Source organism: Taeniopygia guttata, chromosome 29 (genome assembly GCF_048771995.1).
Source record: "Taeniopygia guttata chromosome 29, bTaeGut7.mat, whole genome shotgun sequence".
Classification (NCBI taxonomy): Eukaryota; Metazoa; Chordata; class Aves; order Passeriformes; family Estrildidae; genus Taeniopygia; species Taeniopygia guttata.
This window is the reverse complement of record NC_133054.1, coordinates 3802567-3823845: the sequence shown is the minus strand read 5'-3', so window position 1 is coordinate 3823845 and position 21279 is coordinate 3802567. Positions and strand designations below refer to the sequence as shown.

At 56.2% G+C, this 21279-nt stretch overlaps 1 protein-coding gene across 4 annotated transcripts in view; it reads right to left on the bottom strand.

Moving 5' to 3' along the window:
- Positions 1 to 1229: 1229 nt before the first annotated feature.
- Positions 1230 to 21279, bottom strand: part of R3HDM2 (R3H domain containing 2) — a 43867-nt gene continuing 23817 nt past the window's right edge. For 2 of the 4 annotated variants that reach the window (XM_030259317.4, XM_030259316.4), the window contains exons 6-24: positions 20822 to 20900; positions 20122 to 20181; positions 19827 to 19967; positions 18990 to 19098; positions 17926 to 18021; positions 16406 to 16437; positions 13790 to 14022; positions 11091 to 11248; positions 8681 to 8770; positions 7867 to 8109; positions 7185 to 7311; positions 6521 to 6756; positions 6045 to 6199; positions 4980 to 5080; positions 4152 to 4321; positions 3879 to 4023; positions 3691 to 3791; positions 3508 to 3592; positions 1230 to 1631 (exon numbers count right to left, since the gene is read on the bottom strand). In XM_030259317.4, coding sequence (XP_030115177.4) covers positions 1282 to 1631; positions 3508 to 3592; positions 3691 to 3791; positions 3879 to 4023; positions 4152 to 4321; positions 4980 to 5080; positions 6045 to 6199; positions 6521 to 6756; positions 7185 to 7311; positions 7867 to 8109; positions 8681 to 8770; positions 11091 to 11248; positions 13790 to 14022; positions 16406 to 16437; positions 17926 to 18021; positions 18990 to 19098; positions 19827 to 19967; positions 20122 to 20181; positions 20822 to 20900 — 2711 coding nt within the window. In that variant the 3' untranslated portion in view covers positions 1230 to 1281. The remainder of the gene's footprint in view (positions 1632 to 3507; positions 3593 to 3690; positions 3792 to 3878; positions 4024 to 4151; positions 4322 to 4979; positions 5081 to 6044; positions 6200 to 6520; positions 6757 to 7184; positions 7312 to 7866; positions 8110 to 8680; positions 8771 to 11090; positions 11249 to 13789; positions 14023 to 16405; positions 16438 to 17925; positions 18022 to 18989; positions 19099 to 19826; positions 19968 to 20121; positions 20182 to 20821; positions 20901 to 21279) is intronic. The other 2 variants (XM_030259318.4, XM_030259319.4) reach the window with 2 other exon arrangements.

Here is a 21279-nt window from a genome sequence, read left to right as displayed (position 1 = left end):
TTGGTGGGTTGCTGGGCGTGCCAGGGGCCCCCCCAGCCTGGCCTGGGACAAAGAGGGAACCGGGCACAGGCAGGGCTCCGGGAGCTGGGCACAGGCAGGGCTCCGGGAGCTGGGCACACTGAGGGCTCCGGGAGCTGGGCACACTGAGGATTCCGGGAGCTGGGCACACTGAGGGCTCCGGGAGCTGGGCACACTGAGGGCTCCGGGAGCTGGGCACACCGAGGGCTCCGGGAGCTGGGCACACTGAGGGTTGCAGCAGCTGGGCACACTGAGGGTTCCAGCAGCTGGGCACACTGAGGGCTCCGGGAGCTGGGCACACTGAGGGTTGCAGCAGCTGGGCACACTGAGGGTTCCAGCAGCTGGGCACACCGAAGGCTTCAGTGTCTCTTTCACTCGTGCCTTGGGGCTGCTGCGGGCTCAGTGGCACTGGGGTCTGGCACGGGGTGGAGCGGCGGCTTTGCACCCCCTGGCACCAAATCCTGCTGGTCCAGGCTCCGCTGGGATGGCAGGAGCTGGGATCCCACCCAGGGAGTTAATGGGCACAGCGAGGGCCCTGAGGTCCCTGCCTGGCTGTGGGTGGCAGCGAGGTGGGAGTTGGGACCAGCCCGGGCTTGGAGCCCCCCCTTTTCCTGGCAGCTCTCACCTGGGGCCACTCCATGCCCGAATTCCTGCCCCGAATTCCACAGCTGGATGGAGCTGGCAGCTGGGAGAAGAGGCCATGAACATCTGTCAGGGGGTCCCAGCCTGGGATCCCCACGTTGGCACACCACGGGCTCACAGCCCTCGGACATGCCAAGCTCAGGGGCAGGACTGGGCAGGATCGTCCCCCTGCCACGTCCCTTTGCTGTCCCCTCACCCCACTGAGGCAGCACAGAGCCCCCAGCCCTGGCAGAGAACGGGAAGTTACGTTCAAGTGATGGACAATTTTCCTTTTTTTCTTTTTTATTTAAAAACAACCCCCCCAAATAAAATTAAACAAAAAAAAAAATCCTCCCCCACCACCCCCCCCCGCAAAATAATAATCCGATTAAATAAAATGTGCAGTGAACATACCAATCAACACCTGTATGTGCGGTCCAACACAGTGCTTAAACAAAACCATAGACACAGGGGAGGGGGGCGGGCACGGGCGTCACTCCAAAAAATAATAATTAAAAAAAAAAAAAATCAACTTCTCGTCTCTTAATTATGTTCATATAAATATATCAAGGAAGGAGGGCGAGAGGAAGGGAGGGCAGGAGGAGAAGTGGCCCAGGGGAGTGCCCGGTGCCCAGGGGAGCCCTACTGGGAGCTCGCCCGCTCCAGCACCCGCAGGTCGTAGTTCTTTTTGGCCACGCGCAGTTTGAAGCGGCTGAGGGAGTTGTTGAGGCGCAGGGAGGCGTTCTGGGCCGCCAGCGGGCTGGGGAACACGGCCACGATGGTGTATAAGGCAGCGAGGTCACCGTGCCGGCCGTTCTCCGGAGTCCCGCCGCTGTCCCCGCCGCCGCCGCCGCCGTCCCCGCGCCGCCCCTGAGTCTCTTTGAGCCACTGGATCTTGGCACCCGCCATGGCCAGCTGGGTGAAGAGCTTGTCCGCCTCTGTCCGTGTGATGCCCTCGGGCAGGTCCGTCACCTCCAGCACCCGGCCCAGCACTGCAGGGAAGGAGCCACATGTCACTGGCCAGGTCCCGGTGTCACCAGCCAGGTCTCGGTGTCACCAGCCAGGTCCCAGTGTCACCGGCCATGTCCCGGTGTCACCGGCCAGGTCCTGGTGTCACCAGCCATGTCCCAGTGTCACCGGCCAGGTCCTGGTGTCACTGGCCAGGTCTCGGTGGCACCGGCCAGGTCCCGGTGTCACCGGCCATGTCCCAGTGTCACCAGCCAGGTCCCGGTGTCACTGGCCAGGTCTCGGTGGCACCGGCCAGGTCCCGGTGTCACCAGCCAGGCCCTGGTGTCACCGGTCAGGTCCCCGTGTCACCGGCCACGCCCCAGTATCACTGGCCAGGCCCCGGTGTCACCGGTCAGGTCTTGGTGGCACCAGCCGGGTCCTGTGTCACCGGCCATGTCATGGTGTCACCAGCCAGGTCCTGGTGTCACTGGCCAGGTCTCAATGTCACCAGCCAGGCCCTGGTGGTGCCCAAATCCCTCTGCAGCTCCTGACCCCTGCCCCGTGGTGCCCAAATCCCTGTGCAGCTCCAGCCCCTGCCCTGTGGTGCCCAAATCCCTCTGCAGCTCCTGACCCCTGCCCCGTGGTGCCCAAATCCCTCTGCAGCTCCTGGCTCCAGCCCTGGTGGTGCCCAAATCCCCGTGCAGCTCCTGGCTCCAGCCCTGTGGTGCCCAAATCCCTCTGCAGCTCCAGTTCTGCCCTGTGGTGCCCAAATCCCTGTGCAGCTCCTGACCCCTGCCCTGTGGTGCCCAAATCCCTGTGCAGCTCCAGTTCTGCCCTGTGGTGCCCAAATCCCTGTGCAGCTCCTGACCCCTGCCCTGTGGTGCCCAAATCCCTGTGCAGCTCCTGACCCCTGCCCCGTGGTGCCCAAATCCCTCTGCAGCTCCTGACACCTGCCCTGGTGGTGCCCAAATCCCTCTGCAGCTCCTGGCTCTCCCCTATCCCTGCCCTGTGGTGCCCAAATCCCCGTGCAGCTCCTGGCTCTCCCCTATCCCAGCCCTGTGGTGCCCAAATCCCTGTGCAGCTCCTGGCTCCAGCCCTGTGGTGCCCAAATCCCTCTGCAGCTCCAGCCCTGTGGTGCCCAAATCCCTGTGCAGCTCCAGCCCCTGCCCTGTGGTGCCCAAATCCCTGTGCAGCTCCAGCCCTGTGGTGCCCAAATCCCCGCGCAGCTCCTGGCTCCAGCCCTGGCTCTGGGCTTAGCGGAGCTCTGGAGGGATTCTTTGCTAATATTAACGTGGCACGTACGGACCATGCCAGGGGCAGGAGGGGCAGGCAGCTCTTAAAGAGCCCCTGCAGCCAGCTGCTGCTGGTGGCACTGAGGTGACATGGGGGACAAGCCTGAGGTCTCCAGAGGGTCACTGAGGGCTGCTCTGTCCAAGCTGTGGGTCCTTCCCTTGCCAAGGACCCAGTGGAGAGCCCGAATCTCAAAGATGAGGCTTTGAAGCTGCAGGCCCCGTGGGAAAGGGAAGCACGGGTGGGAAGAGCGACTTGGGAAAGCAGTGGTGGGAATGAGATCTCGGAGTGTGGACACTCACTTTGTGCTGATGAGGAATAAAATCCCAGCTCTGCCAGCTCCATCATTTCCATCCTCTGAGAGGCAGGAATAGCTCCCAGGTGTCCTCCTCAGGGGTTTTACTCCCTGTTCACCCACCTCCCTCAGGGCACAGCGGCCTGGGGCTGGATCTGCTGCACCCCCAGCCTGGACTCAGCTGGGCTGGGGGGTGTTTGTGGGTGTGGGGAGAAGGGACTGGCAGGAACCACTCCCCAAAACCAGCACAGGGTCCTGTGGGATGCTGGTGTGGACAGGGATGGCACCTGGAGTGGGGACATCAGAGGGCAAAGAGGCTCGAGGGGGTCACTTGCCTACGTCACTTGTCCCCAGGTCGGTGGACGCTGACTTCAGGGCCTGTCTCTTGCTCCGGTTGCCGTGTTTCATTCCAGTCTGCCCCTTGGAGGAGAAGAAGGGCACCGTGTCACCTCAGGGGACATTGTGGCTCCACGGTGCCCACAGAGGGGCTGGGGAAGGGAGGCCTGGCCTGGCTGTACCTGGTGTCCTGTGTAGCCGGGCTGGTTGTGGAGCAGCGGCGGGGGACACAGGGACAGGTTGTACTGCAGAGGTTGGCCCAGCAGCGAGTACCTCCCATCACCTGCACAAAGAACCCGAGTTTGTGGGGATCCCGGGGAACATCACAGCATTCCCAGCCCTGGGCTGCGCCCACAGGCCTTCCCCTTACCTTGTGCCGGGCCCATGGGCCGGGGGAACTGTGTGAGGACGGGGAGGGGGCTCAGCCCCGTGCACACACTGTTGAGGTTGGTGACGGGCGACGGCGTCGGGGACTGGGTGGGGGACGTGATGGGGCTGTTCAGCTGGGTGCTGGCCTGGGGGAGGGACAGTGTCAGACACCCCCAGTGCTTGTGACCGCTCCCACAGCCACCCTGACCCCGTGGGGTGCCCCCCCAGCCATCACCCCCGAGGCTGAGCTGCCTCCTCCCAGTGCCCCCAGTACCTGAGCACTGGTGTCGGGGTTGTAGAGGTCTCCTGGCTTCTGCCCCCGCTGCTCCAGGCTGTAGTACTTACAGTGGCTCCACTGCACCACGGGGGGGTTTTGGGGGGCCTGGGGGCCGTTGGGGACATTCAGCTGCATCACCACCACACCAGGGCCTGACGGGGACACCCCTGGGGACAGACACAGGCGTGTATGGCCCAGGCTCTGCTGCTGTGGGACACAGGCACCTGCCTGTCCCTGCTCCTGCACGCCCTTCCCCACAGTCCCACTCTGGACCCTCTGCTCTGCCACTCGTGACTTTTCCAGGATGGAAAAACCCACCAGGACCCTCTGGGGATTCCTCTCTAATAGCAAAGGTTCCATCTGGGAGTGATGATGTTTAATCCAGGAGAAACGGGAGCACAGGGGCCAAGCTGAGGGGTGGCAGCTCAGTGACTGCTCTGAGCATCTCCACAAAACTCCAGGCAAAGGCTCCAAGCACAGATCCAGGTACAGAACTCCATCATCCCAGCTCAGCTTCTGCACCAGCTCACTCCCAGCAGCTGTGACAGGGAGCAGGAATCCCCAGCCTCCCCATCTGCAGTTCTTCCCTCTCTCACCAACCCACAGCCCACCCAGCTCCCTCCGCCCCACTGCCCACCCTGGCATCTCCCTGCCAGCCACGAGAAATGCCAGTGCAACACCCTGATCGTTCCCTGGGGGATTCCCAGCAGGAGGAATCCCCTTGCACAGAAGCTGCCAGACTTGGCTGGGAAGTGGCAGCTCCACAGCCCGTGATCCCAAGGCTGATCCCACCTGTGGAGAGGATGCCAGCCCTGCCCCTGGTACCTGAATACTGCTGCTGCATCTGGGGGGGGCTGCAGGGCGCCGGGGACTGCGGCATCTGGTACTGCTCGGAGCCAGGAGGCTGCAGGAACCCCACGGATGGGCTGTGGAGCAGAGAGGGCTCAGGTGAGGATGGGGATGGGGAGGAAGAGCCAGGGCATCTGCACAGGTTATTCCCAGCTATTACTGTCGCTGCTTTTAATGAAAAGATGGGGCTATTTTTGGGCTAAGAACAACTTATTGCTCAGATAAACATCAATCTCAGGGGCTGTGAGATTTTAAAGGAGCAAGCAGCCAGCCATAGCTCAAGAGTACACAAGTTTCTTTGTTACAAGGTAATATAGAACTTTCTAAACTAACAGACAGTTGCTACAGGGTTTATTTTGTTTTTCTAACCTACCACCTTTACTTACCTCTCCTGCACTGTGGATACTTTTGTCTAATGGGTTTCTAATTCACATGCACACATCTGCTTCTGTTGTAACTTCTAAACTCTTGGTTTATTCTGTACAACCACACCCCTACATTATAAACCCTTCACCAGTTTATCAATGCAGTTTCTCACTTACTTAAGGCATATTCTTACTTACAACTATAGAAACCCAAGTTTATGATTTTTCTGCTTAATGTCTGTGTGTTGTTATTTTACATCAACCTAAGCTCCTCCCAAGGCTGCAGATCAAACCCTTGCGTGTCTGTGGAAGTTTCTATTTTTGATTCCCACACCCAGCTCCCTCTTTTCCCAGCCTCTGGAGAGGGCTGGGCACACAGGAGCTGGACACATTGGTGGGCAGGAAGCCCTGACCAAAGGAGCCAGGGATGGACAAGCTCAGGAAGAAGCAGCACTTGTGGTACCCATCCACCTCCAGCCACAGGAGCAGAGCGCTCCATGCTCACGGCAGGATCACCATGGAACACCAAACAGAATCACAGAACCTCCCGAGTTGGAAGGGACCCACGAGGACCATCAAGGCTGACTCCCGGCCTTGACAGGACAACCCCAAAACCACCACTGTGGGCACAGCACCCCTTTCTCCCCCAGGCTGGCCAGAGCTGCTGGAGCTTTACCTGGTGCCATTCTGCTGGGCAGTGGGGATGACACTGTAGTAGATGGGGACCCCTCCAGCCTGGAGCCCCCCCTGCACAGACTGGCTGGCTGGCACAAGCACTGGCTGCTGGAAGGGCTGCTGGACCACGTTCTGGGACTCACTGGCCATGGGAACCTGGGCAGGGAGGAAAGCAGCAGGTAACAGGTAACAGAGCAGGGGAAACTGGCCCAAGGAGACACCAGCAGGGTGAAGAGACTCCAAGTGGTTTTTTCTTACAGCCCAGAGCAACCTCCCCCAGGCACAGCCCCTCCCAGAGATTCTCCCAGTCCTCCTGCTCCAGATGTGTCCCACGGATCCCCACATGGATGTGCCCTCCCCAGGCTGGCAGGCATGCCCTGGGAGCAAATCCCCACCTCTGGCTCCATCCCTCGAGCACATCCTGCCCAGCCGGGGCCCCCTCCCAGCACCCCACGCTGGGGAGCAGCAGATGCCCACCTGGTACGAAGGCAGCGGCGTGTACTGGACCATCAGACCTTGCATCTGGCTGCCCATCCCACTCCTCTGGCTGCTGAGGAGCCCGGGGGGCTGTGCCTGCTGCACCCCCATCACGCTCTGCATCTGGCCCCCCATGTTGTTCCTCTGGCTATTGAGGAGCCCGGGGGGCTGCGCCTGCTGCACCCCCACCACACCTTGGTACGTTTGCTGCTGGTTGGACATCATTGGCTGTAAACCTGCCAGAACAGGGTTTTGATAGAGTAGCTTCCCAGCTGGACACAGGAAACAGCCCCAGATTTAAGATTTAGGGAATCAAATCCTGCCTCTGGTCCCACCTCCTGCTAAACAGTGGGGAAAGGGTTTCCCTTGGAGCAGAGGTAAACACACCTAAGGGTGTGGCTTTAAATTCTCCCGGCAGCCCCTCAGTGGGGCTTAAATCCATCTCATCCCCTCCCCCAGGAAGCTCAGAGGAGAGGGAGGGGAAGGACACAACACCTCTGCAGATAGAGGCATCCCAACTTCCCAACCAAGAGGCAGCTCCAGCAAAGAGGAGGAGACAGGCAAGAGCGACCTGGCCCCAGGCAGAGCACGGGAGATCTTTGCAGCCAACAAAAGCAGCAGGAAAGGGAAAGCTGCCCCCTTCCCGCCTTGGTACCCCCCTTACCTGGCTGCTGGGACTGCTGGGGGAGCTGCTGTGGGCGCTGGGAGCTGTAGGCCACTGGGTGACTGAGGGGTCGGTATTGCTGGCTGGAGTTCGGGTACTGCCCGGGGGGGTAGTAAGAAACCTGAATCTAGCAGGGGCAAGAAAACCCAGAGGTGAGGACACAGGAGGGAGCAGGACCAAGAAAGCTGGTCCCCCAGGACCAGTTTTCTCTCTCACCTGGCCTGGCTTCTGCCGAAGGGAACCACCCAGGGCTCTGGCTCTGGCCAGCTGATGGCTCCTCGGGGAACCCTTCCCGCGCCTCCCAGCCTCCTCATCCAAGCCTGTCCCAGCACAGTAGTGCAAGAGCACAGTAGGCACAACTCTCCTCACAGCTCAGGGGGGACAATCCCAGAGGTCATAAAGCCCTGCAGGACCCCAAAGAGAGCTTAGAGGTGTCAGCCCTGAGTCCGGCCACGGTCCCATCCCACCGCTGAGAGCCAGGAGTGGCCCGGGGGGTCCCAGGAAGGAGCCTCGTGGGCTCAGAGGGACACGGGGATCAGCCTGTGCCTAACAGGGGAGCGTGAGACCCAGAGCCTGGACCCCTGTGGATGGATCCATCACCAACTAGCAGCAGAAAAAGAGGGACCCACTCCCCAGCAGCCCCCAGCCTGCCAGCTCTGGGGATGTCCCCTCGTGTCCTTACTTGCTGGGGAGGCTGAATGTAGCCCTGGGGCTGCAGCACCTGCTGAGTGGGGGCTGTGTGCCCCGAGGCAGAGTAGCTGGAGGTGGGGATGGGCTGCCCAGGGGTTGCCATGATGAATCCCGTCTGCTGAGGGTGCTGGGAGATGAGGGACGACTGGAACATCCCCGAGGAAGGATCCGGGGCTTCCGTCGAGCCCTGTCGGCTGAGGCTGATCTGCCCGAAGGGGCTGCTGAGCTCGTCGGCCTGGAGTGGGAGAAAGGGGAGGATGGAGGAGGATGGCACGTGGGACAGGAGCAGTAGGACACAGCTCTGCTGGTAAATGCAGACCCCTTCTCCCTGCTCTGGGAGAAGCCCCCCCAAAAAGGCCCCCACACATGAGCCACAGACCCAGAGCAGAACAGGGGGACATGCGAGCTGAGGGGGCCAAACGCTCAGCAGACGTCGGGGACACGTGGGGTCCCAGGCAGGCAGGGGTGACTCCAGCCCACGGCCACATCCCATGGGGGACACCACTCCCAAAAGATCCCCGTGGAGACAACACAGGGGCTTGGCTGAGCCCACAGGGCCCCCAGACCCCAGCACTGAGCACAAGCACTGCTGGGGAGCTCTGGGCTTGGAATTTGCTCTTGCCAGGCTCTTTCCAAGGCCACCACTCCAGCAGTGGTGGTCCCGTGGCCTTGGGCATCGCGGAGCTCCGTGAATCCCAACCCCAGGGGGTCGGCGTTGGAGACATACCTGATCAGCACAAGCTCACACAACACAAACACAGCACAGAGCACAACAGACACTGCAGAAGAGGAACTGGGGTTTATACCAGGTTGTACTGCTGGGGTGGAGAGACTGGCAAGAGGACTTGGGGGCAGGAGCTTGGAGAGTACGGAACAGGCTGCAGCGCCGGGACCGGCTACGACCAGCGGAGAAGGGAACGGAGGGAGGAAAAAGGAGAAGGAGAGGAAGGAGAGGAAGGAGAGGAAGGAGAGGAAGGAGAGGAAGGAGAGGAAGGAGAGGAAGGAGAGGAAGGAGAGGAAGGAGAGGAAGGAGAGGAAGGAGAGGAAGGAGAGGAAGGAGAGGAAGGAGAGGAAGGAGAGGAAGGAGAGGAAGGAGAGGAAGGAGAGGAAGGAGAGGAAGGAGAGGAAGGAGAGGAAGGAGAGGAAGGAGAGGAAGGAGAGGAAGGAGAGGAAGGAGAGGAAGGAAAGGAAGGAGAGGAAGGAGAGGAAGGAGAGGAAGGAGAGGAAGGAGAGGAAGGAGAGAAGGAGAGGAAGGAAGGAGAGAAAGAAGGAACAACAAGGTTAGTCAAGTGAGCCAACTGCAAACACAGAGGGGTGTTGCAGGGAGCTGGGAAGCACAGAAACCATTCCAGGGCAGCATCCATCCCAACAGGCACAGCCCAGCTGGAGGCTCTGAGGAGCTGGGGAGGGGTGAGCTGCTTTGGGGCTTGCCTGGCAGGAAGAGTGACATGAGTTCGCCAGGGCCAGCAGCAGCACAAGAGCCACGTCTCCCAGCACTGCCCTCGTGTCTCTCCTGTTTCCAGCATTCCCTACAGTGCTCCTCGGCCATTCCTGTACACTCACCTTCCACAGGGACCCCTGCTTTGTCACCGGGGGTACTTTATGACAGCCCCTCACTAAAACCCACACACTGCTTTGGGCACCAGTGCTCAGCACTGGACGGGGGGTTTGATCCTTTGATTTGACCTTTGGTGACATAGAAGGGATATGGACATGGGGATGGTGCATTTCCAGACCCTTCACCAACAGCCAAACAACCTGAAATCAGTTTTTCCAGGCCCTAAACCCTTGGATGAGACAGCAGAAGATACAAACTGAAACCCCTGCACAACCCAGCGATCCTGCATGAGATCCCACCCAGGGATCCCACCCAGCTGCTATTCCAGCTCATTCCTTGAGGCCCAGAATCCTCCACACACAGATCCGCAACCCTGGAGCCACTCCAGGGCCCAAGAACTACCAGCTCCCCTTCTCCTAAAGCTGGGAACAGCCAGCAAGGAGCTGCTCCTGTTACCTGCAGTAAAAGCTTCTCCAGGAGGTTCTTCCCTCCTCTCTGTCCTGTCTAGTGAAAACACTGAGAATCATGGAACTGCCCAGGTTGGAAGGGACCTCAGAAGAACACCTGGTCCAACTTTTCATGGGGAAGGGAGCCCTGGTATGATTATCCAGCATCCTCCCTGCTCTGCTCCATCTTTAACCCCTCCAGGGTAACTCCAGCAGCTCTTTGCTGTACAGTGAGTCCAAGGTGATGCCAGAGGATCCCAATGGAGCCCCTGAGCAGGTTGAGATCCAGCACCAACACGGCACAGGAAGGTGCCAGGGATACCCTCCCACCACATGAATTTGCTCCCCAAAGCCCCCCCTGGGATGGTTCCCAGCCCTTCCCCACCCCTGCAGCAGGACAGGGCTGGGTTGTGGGTGGGCACAGCCTCAGGAGCACAACAAGTGCACAGGAATGTCACCCACGGGTGCTTCCTGGAGGGCTCCAGCCCTGGAAAGAGCCCCGCAGGCTGAGGGACATGGAACATCCCTTTAACCCTACACTGGATTTAACTCAGGGAGGGATGGTCTGGAGAGCACACCCAGCATTGCTCCAGCTCTGCCTCCCCCAGCACTTCAGAACACCAGTCCTGGGGAGCTCAACTCCAGCATCCATTCGGGCTGAGGGGAACTGGTTCCAGTTTGCCACTCATCCAAGGGCTACAGATCCTTGTGCAGGGATGCTGCTGGCCCAGCAGAGCTGGGAATGTATGTGGGATATCCCACAGAACCCCTCAGGCACAGCAAAGCCCAACCTTCTCCTGCTCTGCCGCAGCAGGACAGAGAGTGTGGGCACCCCCAAACCCCAGGTGTGAGCCCAGAGCACCAGAGCATCAAAGAAGTTTTTATCATACAAGAGAGGGAGGTAGGAAATGAATTCACAGAGAGTTCTCAAATTCTCACAGAGATCGTGGATGAGGGTATGAACATGGAGGAAGGTTTGGAATTAAGACCTTGGAAGAGGTGAGACTTTTTTTGAACAATGAATCATAATTGCTATCAGATATAACTTATGCCCTTTGAACAGACTGGACTTTCACAGCACTAAAATTGCTGTACTGCAATACAGCAACGCTTAAGCAAATATTAGATAATATTAATGGCAGATATAGTCTAGAAAAGCTGTGAAACACAAGGGATTCCTCTGCCCTGCCTCCCCAGCCCCCTGGGACTCACCTGGGACATCATGGGGCTGCTCATGGCCGGCTGCTGCTGGGCTGGGGGGAGGCCGGGGGGCTGCGGGGGCGGCGGCGGGGCCGAGCAGGGCAGGAGGCCACGGCCGGGCTGCGAGGATGGGGGCTGGCTGCAGGCCTCAGGGGCACCTAGCACCAAACCTGCAACACACAGAGGCACGGAGGGCTGGGAGCCAGCAGAAAACGGGGGTACTGTCGCAAACAGAACAGGCAGTTTGGCTCTGCTCACAGCAAAGCGAGGCGCTGACACTCCCGTGGGTTGCACCTTCCTCCTCTCCTCTCCACGGCCAGGTGCACAAACTGATCCTCCAAAGTTGATCCTGGGATGTGCTCCACACACAGGGAAGAGGAATCTGGCTGCCAACAGCAGCACCTGCCTGGTGGAGGCTCTTCACCAGGGGTCCCAAAACCAGGGAGCTGCCAGGTACACCTGCATCAGCTCAGGACCGTGAGTCCTGAGGAGCTGGAGAGCTGCTCCTAGTCCCAGCTCAGCTCTGGGCACAGCCCAACCTGGACACCAACACTGCCATGACCTGCCTGGAGCAGAGGGGAGTGGGGAGATCCCATTCCAGAGCCTCACAGAGCCCCTGTGCTCCCAGGAAAAGGCTGGGAGGTGTCAGGCTGAAAGCAATCCCTCCCCATGGCAGGAAAAGCTGGCAAGGAGCACAAGCCACACTGCTGGCACCCAGCTGGGAAGTGTCTCCTCAGTATTCTGGTCTTACTTGCACAAAAGGGCTGTGCAACTATTGCTCAATGCCCAGTAGCTGCTGTTTAACCAGTTCTGCCTCTGATCTCCCCCATTGCCACAGCTGATCTCCAGGGATTCTGCTGAGGAGCTCTGGCAGCAGCCACACACTGCAAAGGAGGGACTATTCCACTGCCAGCTGCTCAGGGACTGGATGGGAAAAGAGCCCCTGAGTCCCAAGCACTTCCACCCCCATGGAATAAACATGAGGATATGGAAGAAGGTGGGCTTGGTGGTTTTTTCCCCCTCAAGTGACAATTCCTTTGCATTTTTCCCCCCTTTCTCCCAAGATCTTTCTAATCACTTGCCATTACATAAAGCCTGGAAAGCAACTGTTCTGATCCCAGGGGGAACCTGGAGGGAACGTTACAGAAGAGCCAAAAAGCAGCTTCTCTCTCACTCTGCTCATGTGGGACACATCTCCAAGTGCTCCCAGCGCTCCATGAGTCAGTCCTGGAGGTGGCTGCAACTCCCAGAGTGAGCAGAGGGCTGGGGATGGGAAGAGGATCCCAGGAGGCACCGTGGGCACCTCTAAACTGGGAGATGAAGGTCTGGTTTCAAAGCCAGGCTGGGCACTGGGATCCAGCCCTGAAAGGATTCTTATTATTACCTATGAGCACCAATCTGCCTTTCCTGCCCATAAAAATGATAGTTCCCAAGGGTTTGGGACCTGCTGCTGACCAGTGGGAACAGAGGACAGTGGGATAACAGCAGGTTCTGCTCACTGACACCACACAGCTACCCCACAGCTCCTCAGCTGCCCTGGGATTAAATTAAAAAGGAGCAAAACCCGGGCTGCCTCCTCCACAAACACCTCTCAGGTGTTTCAACCAAGCAGCTGGCTGAAAAGAAAGGATTCTGCTCCTCCCTGACGGAGGGGAGGTGTCCTGGATGTGCCCACCCTGCACACACATCCCGTGACAGCCCAGGGGACATCCCCTGTGCATGGGCTGTGCTCTGTGGTGCCTGGATGGACAAGGAAGGACGTAGCTGAAACAGCAGAGACACCTGGGGATCCTAATTCCCTTTGGCTTCTGCCAAATTCCCCATGGCTCCCCGCAGCTCTGGAGCTCAAGGCTGCTGTTTGCTCCCAGGAGTTCAGTGAATCACTGAGAGAACACCGTGGGCAGATCCTGATTTCAGAGTCTTTGACGAGGTGACTGAACGTCTGATGAGACTCATGGGTGACACTTTTCCTGGTCCTCATCCTTGGAAAGAAGGTCACAGCGCCAGGAGGTTCATCCTGAGGATCCTCAGGGTTGGGAGAGATTTTGGGAGCAGAAGGGAACAGCAACACAACTTGGGGCACAGCAGAGGAGAGAAAACACAACCTGGGAGTTTGAGCTGCAGGGGCAACTCTGTCCTTTGCCCCAGGTAACTCTGCTGAGGGGATGGGAAAGGTGATGGTGAGTTCTGAAGAAGTGGGTGATGAACCAGGTGGCACACCCAGATGGCACATCCAAGCCAGGGTACCGAGATCCTGGTGCCACCCATGTCCTGTTTTAACTAGAGCATCACAAATCCCAGTTCCCCAATCCCAAACCTGTCTGCCAGGTGCCCTTTGGCAGGGAAAGAGCCCCAATTCCTCACCCAAAACCTGTCAGGTGCCCTTTGGCAGGGAATGAACCCCAATTCCTCACCCAAAACCTGCCAGGTGCCCTTTGGCAGGGAAAGAGACCCAATTCCCCAACCCAAAACCTGTCTGCCAGGTGCCCTCTGGCAGGGAAAGAGCCCCAATTCCTCACCCAAAACCTGTCAGGCGTCCTTTGGCAGGGAATGAACCCCGACTCCCCAACCCAAAACCTGTGTGCCAGGTGCCCTTTGGCAGGGAATGAGCCCCAATTCCTCACCCAAAACCTGCCAGGCGCCCTTTGGCAGGGAATGAGCCCCAATGCCTCACCCAAACCTCTGCCAGGTGCCCTCTGTCAGCACCGTACCTGCCCGTGAGGTCCTGCTGGCAGTGCTGCCCTTGCTGCTCCCGATGCTGTCCCCCCGGGTCAGGATGGAGATGCCACTGAAGCTGCTGGCTTTGGTGACAGGTGGCCTCAGGCTGCGGATGGAGCCGTCCGAGTCCGTGCTGCTCCAGGGCCGCGGCTCCAGGGATTTGATCTCGCTCTCGGTGCTGCTCTGGCGGCTGCCCGAGGCCCGGCTCAGCCCCTCCCGGGTGCCCCTGCAGGGACCAGAGGAGTCAAACTGGGCTCCAGGGAAGGGACAGCGGCAGAGCTGCTGGTGCTGCACCACTACACCCAGTGTGGGGTGCTGGGGACGGTCAGCAGTTGAGTTTGGGACACTTTCTGGGGGTGCAGGGGGAGTCTGACAGCCAAAACCTCCCTGAGGCACAGCTTTTTGTGCTGACCCAGCCACTGGGGGACAGGCAGCTCCTGGCCCCTTCCCCAGCCTGGAAGAGACCCCAGCAGGGTTAGAAAAATAACCTGTGCTGAAGAACTTCTCAGAACAGGGAGCTTTTAAAGGCCTGGAGACAAGGCTGATGGCGATCTTGGAGATCACTTCCCTCTCCAGCCCTGCTGAGGATTTCTGCCCAGCTGGGCCTGCTCACCCAAAGTTGTGGCTGCCCCATCCTGGAAGTGTCCGAGGCCAGGCTGGAAGGGGCTTGGAGCAATCTGGGATAGTGAAAGGTGTCTCTGCCCAAGGCAGGGAGGTGGAAAGGGATGAGTTTTAAAGTCCCTTGCAACCCACACCATTCCAGATTCTGAGATGTCACTACTCCCAGAGCTCTGCCCTCACTGTGGGAACCCAGGGCTTCCCTCTGTCTGCCCTGGATTGCCTGGGACCCTGGCAGGGGTCAGGAACCCCCCTGGACAGAGCCCCCAGAGACACTGGCTGTGATCTCTGTCCATGGAGAGGAGTTTTCAATCTTACAGGATGAATTACAAGCTGTGACTGTTTGATATGAGTAATAATTAGGTGCGGCACGGGTGCAAAAGTAAAATTTTAGGATTCTAGATAAGGGGTCCAAAGGGGACAAGATGGAGGAAATTGGGTGTGTCTTGTCCTTTTTCTCCTTCTTCATGCCCTCCATGTTTCACTGTGCTGTTGGCATTTTTCTGTTGGTTCAGGCTGGGGACACACTGTCCAACGTAGGTGACAGATATTGGCACGTTATTGTAAATGCAGCACAGGTAGTTTGTGGTATTTAATGTTTGTAACATCCCACTGAGGGCAGAGCCCCACACGCTGCCCTGCAGGACAGAGCTGCGGCAGGGCAGCAGAACATGTTAGAGATAAACAGAATAAACAACCTTGAAACCAGCACAGACCAATTATGGCTTCTGCTTTGGCAGGGGGCTGACAGACAGAGACTTTTTACAATCTCAGAATCATCAATACCTCAGATTCCGACACTCACTGACCATCCTTCCATAGCCCAGGCCAGCCCTGGCCACAGCAGGACTTTATGGGACCAGCAGTGAGCCTGGTCCACCAGCCCAGCTGGGAATGGATACCCAGGCTTCCCCCGGGGAAGAGCTGCAGAGCCTGCCTCACAAAGAGAGGCTTGGAAAGAGCTCCTGAGCTGATGTCCTGGGATGCTTGGGAGCATGTGAGAGCCAAAAATGCATCTCTTGGAAAGCAGAACAATGGTTATGTCTCTAGAGAGCTCAAAATGGTCCTGAGGCCTCTCGCCTCTCTCATCCAGGGGAACCCCAAAACAGATTACCTGAGCTCCTCAGGGCCAGGGCAGCTCCCAGAGCTGCAGCTGCATCAGCAATGAGGTTTTTGCTCCATTCTGGGGGAGTTTTACTCCAAGCCCCCAGATCTGAGAACTGTCCTTGCTGTGCTGAGCAGCCCTGGTGCAGGCAGAGCCCAGGACACCACATTTTCCAGGACAGCAGGAGAGGGACAAAGCTGCTCCTGCCTGGCTCAGATCCTCCTGTCCTGTCCCTCACAGAGCTGCCCCATCTGCAGAGCACAGCAGGGATGAGGCTGTGTCCCTTTTCCATCCCGTTCTTTGTCCCCACACCTCGGCAGTGGGGCCGTGCTGGGCGATTCCTCAGCCTCCCTCCAGCCCTTTCATCCATGGGAAAACTGCTTAACAAGAAAATGCTGCTCAAACATGTTCCCAGTGCCCTCAGCAGCTCCTGTGGCTCAGATGGAGCCTGAGACACCTCACTGTCATCATTAAGTCACTCAGCCTTGATAATCAGGGATTAGGGAGAACCCTGCCTGATCCTAATGCTATCCTGGCACTGGATTTCCTATCTTTTTGGGGAACAAAAGGTGGAATGGTTTGAAAACTGCTGGAATTCCTCCCTGCCATTCTCACCCTCCTTTTTAATGGATGAATCAGCCAAAAAAGGACTTGAAATTGATGTTGCAAAGGAAACACCTTCAGTAACTCCACGAGCAGCTGTGAACAGGGGGATTCAGCGGGACATGGCACAAAATAAATCACACAGAAATCCCTACAAATCTGCCTCTGTCTGTGAGAGCTACAAGCAAAGCTATTCTGTGGAGAGTCTGACAAGGGAAAAGCAGCATTTTAGATTCATGCAGGGCTTTGGAGACACTCCCAAGGGCTGCAGGGCAGCACTCACCTGCTGTCCGTGAGGTATCCGTTCTGGCCAGACTGAGAGCAGGAACATGGAGATGGGGAGGAAAGAAAAGGGAGACTTAGTAACTCTGAAAGAACAAACCCAGGTGATTCCAAAGGGTGGGGCTGGCACACGGAGAGTGCTGAGGTGTGGTGTGGAGCCTCCTGCACAGCAGCTCCCTGTGGATCTCCATCCAGGCCCTTTCCTGACCCCTGACACCTCTCAAATCTGAGTCCTCAGCTCCCTCCTCCACTGAGGCAGCTTTAATGGTACCTTTGTCCATGTGACAACCAAGGCCAGGCATACAAAGGGGTTTTATGCCCCAAATGCAGCATTTGGAGCTGACTCCAGCTGGGAATGCCCCTGGAGCAGCCTCTGAGCCAGATGTGAGCGTGGGACACTGCTCCAAGCACAGAGCAGGGATTTCAGGAAGCAATTACCAAGCTGGACACTCCATGAGACAGACAATAAACACCCTGCCCAACTCCTCCTGGGAATGCCCAAATTCCTCCTGGGAATGCCCAAATTCCTCCTGGGAATGCCCAAATTCCTCCTAAGAAGGCCTAAATTCTTCCTAGGAAGGTCAAAATTCCTCCTGGAAATTCCCAAATTCCTCCTGGGAATGCGTAAATTCCTCCTGGGAAGGCCCAAATTCTTCCTAGGAAGGCTCAAATTCCTCCTGGGAATGCTCAAATTCCTCCTAGGAAGGCTCAAATTCCTCCTGGGAATGCCCAAATACCTTCTAAAAAGGCCTAAATTTCTCCTGGGAATGCCCAAATTCCTCCTGGAAATGCCCAAATTCTTCCTAGAACCCTGCACTACTGGGTCAGGAGGTGGAAGCTGCAGCACTGGGAAGAAACTGGGAGATGTAGCTGTTGCTTCCTTTGGGGCAGGAAATGGTTTTCTGATCACCCCCAAAATGCCACTGCATAAACTGATAATCTTTTGGGCAGCAAGGAACAGGACTGCATTCATTCCTCCCTGAAATTTTAGGGAAGGAGCAGACTGGAGGGTGCAGGTGGGGCTCCTCCACCCCAATATCTCAGATATCTTTGCTGGCAGCTGGAATACGCTGACACATCCCCACAATTCTGGGAAATTGGTAGAAAAGGCAACGACAAGATCTGACCTCTTGGCATATTCAAGGCCACCTTCTGGCCCAAAGCTCCAGGAGGGTCCTGGCAGGTGAGTGATCCAAACTTGTGGGACTCAGATTCAGCCAAAGAAAGAAACTGAGAGTTTCTAGCCAGGCAGGAGCCTGAGAAAGAGCTGGGGAAGAATGTAAATAATTCTTTATCTCTCTTGTTTTTCACATTGTTTATAGTTAAGTTGTATCACTGTGCATCAAGCACTTTGCACCAATGCTGTGGGTTGTTCTCACTTCAGGACCAATGGAGTTGGTCCTCACGAAGCTCTGTATAAAAGAGCGATATATTTTGAATAAATCGGAGTTTTACTCTCACACAGCCTTCTGGTCAGAGTCTCTTCATTCCCATCCTGCCTTGACAGCGACACAAACTTACCTCTCGTGCAAATATCCGCTCCCTGACCCGCTGATATTCCTCCTCTCGCTCTTCTATGGATTTGCTCCTTCTCCCATCCTGCAAGGGGAGTCTGATCTGAAGGGACAAACACAGCTCAGGGGTCAGCAGTTGCCAGCGGGAGCAGTCAGCTGCTGGGAATTTAGGATGTGGATTATGTGGTGTCTGGATGCACTGATCCAGCTTCTGCCTCCAGACCTACCTTTGAGGCACCTGAGTCCAGGGATGAACCTCCCAGAGGTGCCAGGGTGTTCATTCCTGGACATTCCCAAGCACAACCACCCTGCCTGAGCTCTGCCAGAGATCAGGAATGTCACCCTGGGCCCAGGGTTTTGGAAAAGCTAAAGGTCACTTTAGAATCCACTCCTTCGTGGATTCTGTGCTCCCTGCACAGCTGCACCCCCGAGTGCCAGCAGGGAAACCAAAATCTGGGATTGACTGCAATGACCAGCTTCTCCTGCTGACTGCAGCTCAGGAACAGGTCCCACAGCACATGGGGGACTCTGGGTTTAGATGGGAACAAATTCTTCCCTGGGAGGGTGGGCAGGCCCTGGCACAGGGTGCCCAGAGCAGCTGGGGCTGACCCATCCCTGGCAGTGCCCATGGCCAGGTTGAACGGGGCTTGGGGCAACTTGGGACAGTGGAAGGTGCCCCTGGCCATGGCAGGGGTGGAACTGGATGAGCTTGAAGGTCTTTTTCAATCCCAACTATTCCATGTTTCTGTGAAGGTGGGAAAGCAAGGCTCAGCTGAAGGGTATTCCCAAAGAAACCTTGGCAAAAGTCTCCACCTTAAAACCTGGCTTAGCCCCCAGCTGATTTTAGGGTACGGAGAAGTACAGCCATAAACCCCACACTAATTCTTCATCCATTTCCATAATATTTGGTAAATCTTTCATGAAATTCAGATGCTGCTGCTTGGGTGGGGTGGGAGCTTGTATTAAATGTTAGTCCAGGAAACACAAGAGAGTTTTGGAGCTGTTCCTGTCTTGTGATCAGTCACATCTGACTTTCCCAAAGGCTGCAGATGCCCCACTGCCACCCCTCACCTGGTTATCATCCCGATCCATGCTGGTGTCATCCCGTTTTAGGATAAACCTCTGCGGGAACTCCGCGTTCTTCTCATCCTTGATGTGCTCAGAGAACCTCTGCTCGGGGCTGCAAGAAAACCAGCCCTTGTTAGGAGGGAAAAAAGGGGCCCAGGACATGCCAAGATGTTTGTTGTGTGAAATTTCAGCTCTGGCTGAGAGCAACAAGAGCTCCTGTCCCTTCTCCAGAAGCTGTGGAGAAGCAGGGAGGGCTGGAAGGAAAAGATTCTTCTTCCCTATCCCTTCATTCCATGATTCTGATTGTTCAAGAGAGGGATCTCCCCTTTTTATGAGGCAAAAAAAAAAAGTGGTGTGGGACCCATCCTGCTAGAGAGCATTCCTGAGCTGTGGGGAAGGGAAAGGAAAAAGGGGAAGGGGAAGGGGAAGGGAAAGGGAACGGGAAAGGGAAAAGGGAAAGGGAAAGGGAAAAGGGAAAAGGGAAAGGGAAAAGGGAATGGGAAAGGGAATGGGAATGGGAAAGGGAAAGGGAAAGGGAAAGGGAAAGGGAAAGGGAAAGGGAAAGGAAATGGGAAAGGGAAAGGAAAGGGAATGGGAAAAGGGAAAGGGAAAGGGAAAGGAAATGGGAAAGGGAAAGGGAAAGGGAAAGGGAAAGGGAAAGGGAAAGGGAAAGGGAAAGGGAAAGGGAAAGGGACTGGGAATGGGAAAGGGACTGGGAATGGGAAAGGGAAAGGGAAAGGGATTGGGAAAGGGAATGGGAATGGGAAAGGGAAAGGGATTGGGAAAGGGAAAGGGAAAGGGACTGGGAAGATGAAGGGGAAGGAAGGGGAAGGGCCTTACATTCGTGTGTTACTGGTCTTGTTGATGATCACGGCCTTCCCGGTCTGATCCACGTTGTGATCCATCCCAAAATACGCCGCGACCCGGTGGAGCAGCATCCGGTGGTACGAGGTCATCTGGGGGAACTTCTTGAACTGATTGCTGGGAACAGGGGACAGGGTTGGAGTTCCAGGCAGTCAGTCATGTACAGGGTGTACAGGAGAACAGCAGCGTGTCCCTGCTCCCCTGGGAGCCCAAATTCCTAAATCTCCATCAAAAACTTCCTTTGCTTGACACAAACTCGATGATCACTTACTTGTTATCGCTAATGAACTCCAGAATCTCCTGTTCCAACTTGAGCAGCATCATTCTATCCCTGTCAGGAAAAAAGAAAGATAGAAAAAAGGTCACTTTAGGGACAGTGGACAGCCCTGTCCTGCAGCAGAAAAAGTCACAGGAGCAGGTGACACCTGATTTCACACAGAAATGGGCTAAAATACTCCCTGCTTTTCTAATACACTACATTGAACACCAGATTTTTGCCAGTTTAGGGCTGTTTTGCTAATAATGCTTGGCTTTGGAAAGCCTGAATCTCTGCTCTGCTGGAAGCTCCACTGCTGGAGACTCCAACTTTTCTATTCCCTTGCCAGCCTTTCCCTCAATCCCACTGATTATTCCCACAGCAGCTCCTTTACAGCCTAACACTTGACAACCATTTATAGAAAAAGGTTTAAAGCAATCAAAATGATTTCTTTGCATTCAAACAAATTATTTGTCCTTCTCTCTTTACATCGCACACAATTCCACATTTGGAATTCAACAGGATATAAAATTACAGTTGTGTTTTTAGTTTCTATATTGTCCCAGCTCTGGCAACTCTTGGAATTCCGAAGAGGAAAATATAAAAACATTTTCAGGCACTGCCTGGGTGTGCTGCAATCCCTCAGGACACAGGAATGCCCACAGACAGGGACACACAGACCCTTCAGGGACTTGTTTCACTGCCCATGACCTACCGTGGGTTTTTTTTCAGTGTATTTACTAAAAATTCATGCAAATCTATTCCAGTGGAGTCTGTATATTCCTGGCTGGAATCTGAAAAAAAAAAAACAAACCAAACAATAACAATGGCAGCAGAACAAATTAACAAACCACTGAGACAGCACAGAGGGAAGGTAAGAGAGAAGGAAGGAAAAGGGGAGAGGAAAAAAAAAAAGGAAAGTTGGGAAAGAAAATGGGAAAGGAAGGGGAAAGGGAAAGGGCTGTGTCTCTGTGTGCATGAGGATGATATTCCCACATTTCCCAGTCTAACTCAGGGATTAAGAAGCCTTCTCCTCTTCCTTTTTAATTTAAAAATAATTGCAGAATAAACCAATGAAAGCAAATCAGCACCGGTGCAGAGCTGCCCTAGGGGGATTTTGGGCAGAATTTGTTCCCCAAATGTGCCTCTTTTAACCATTTTTATGCCCCAGGA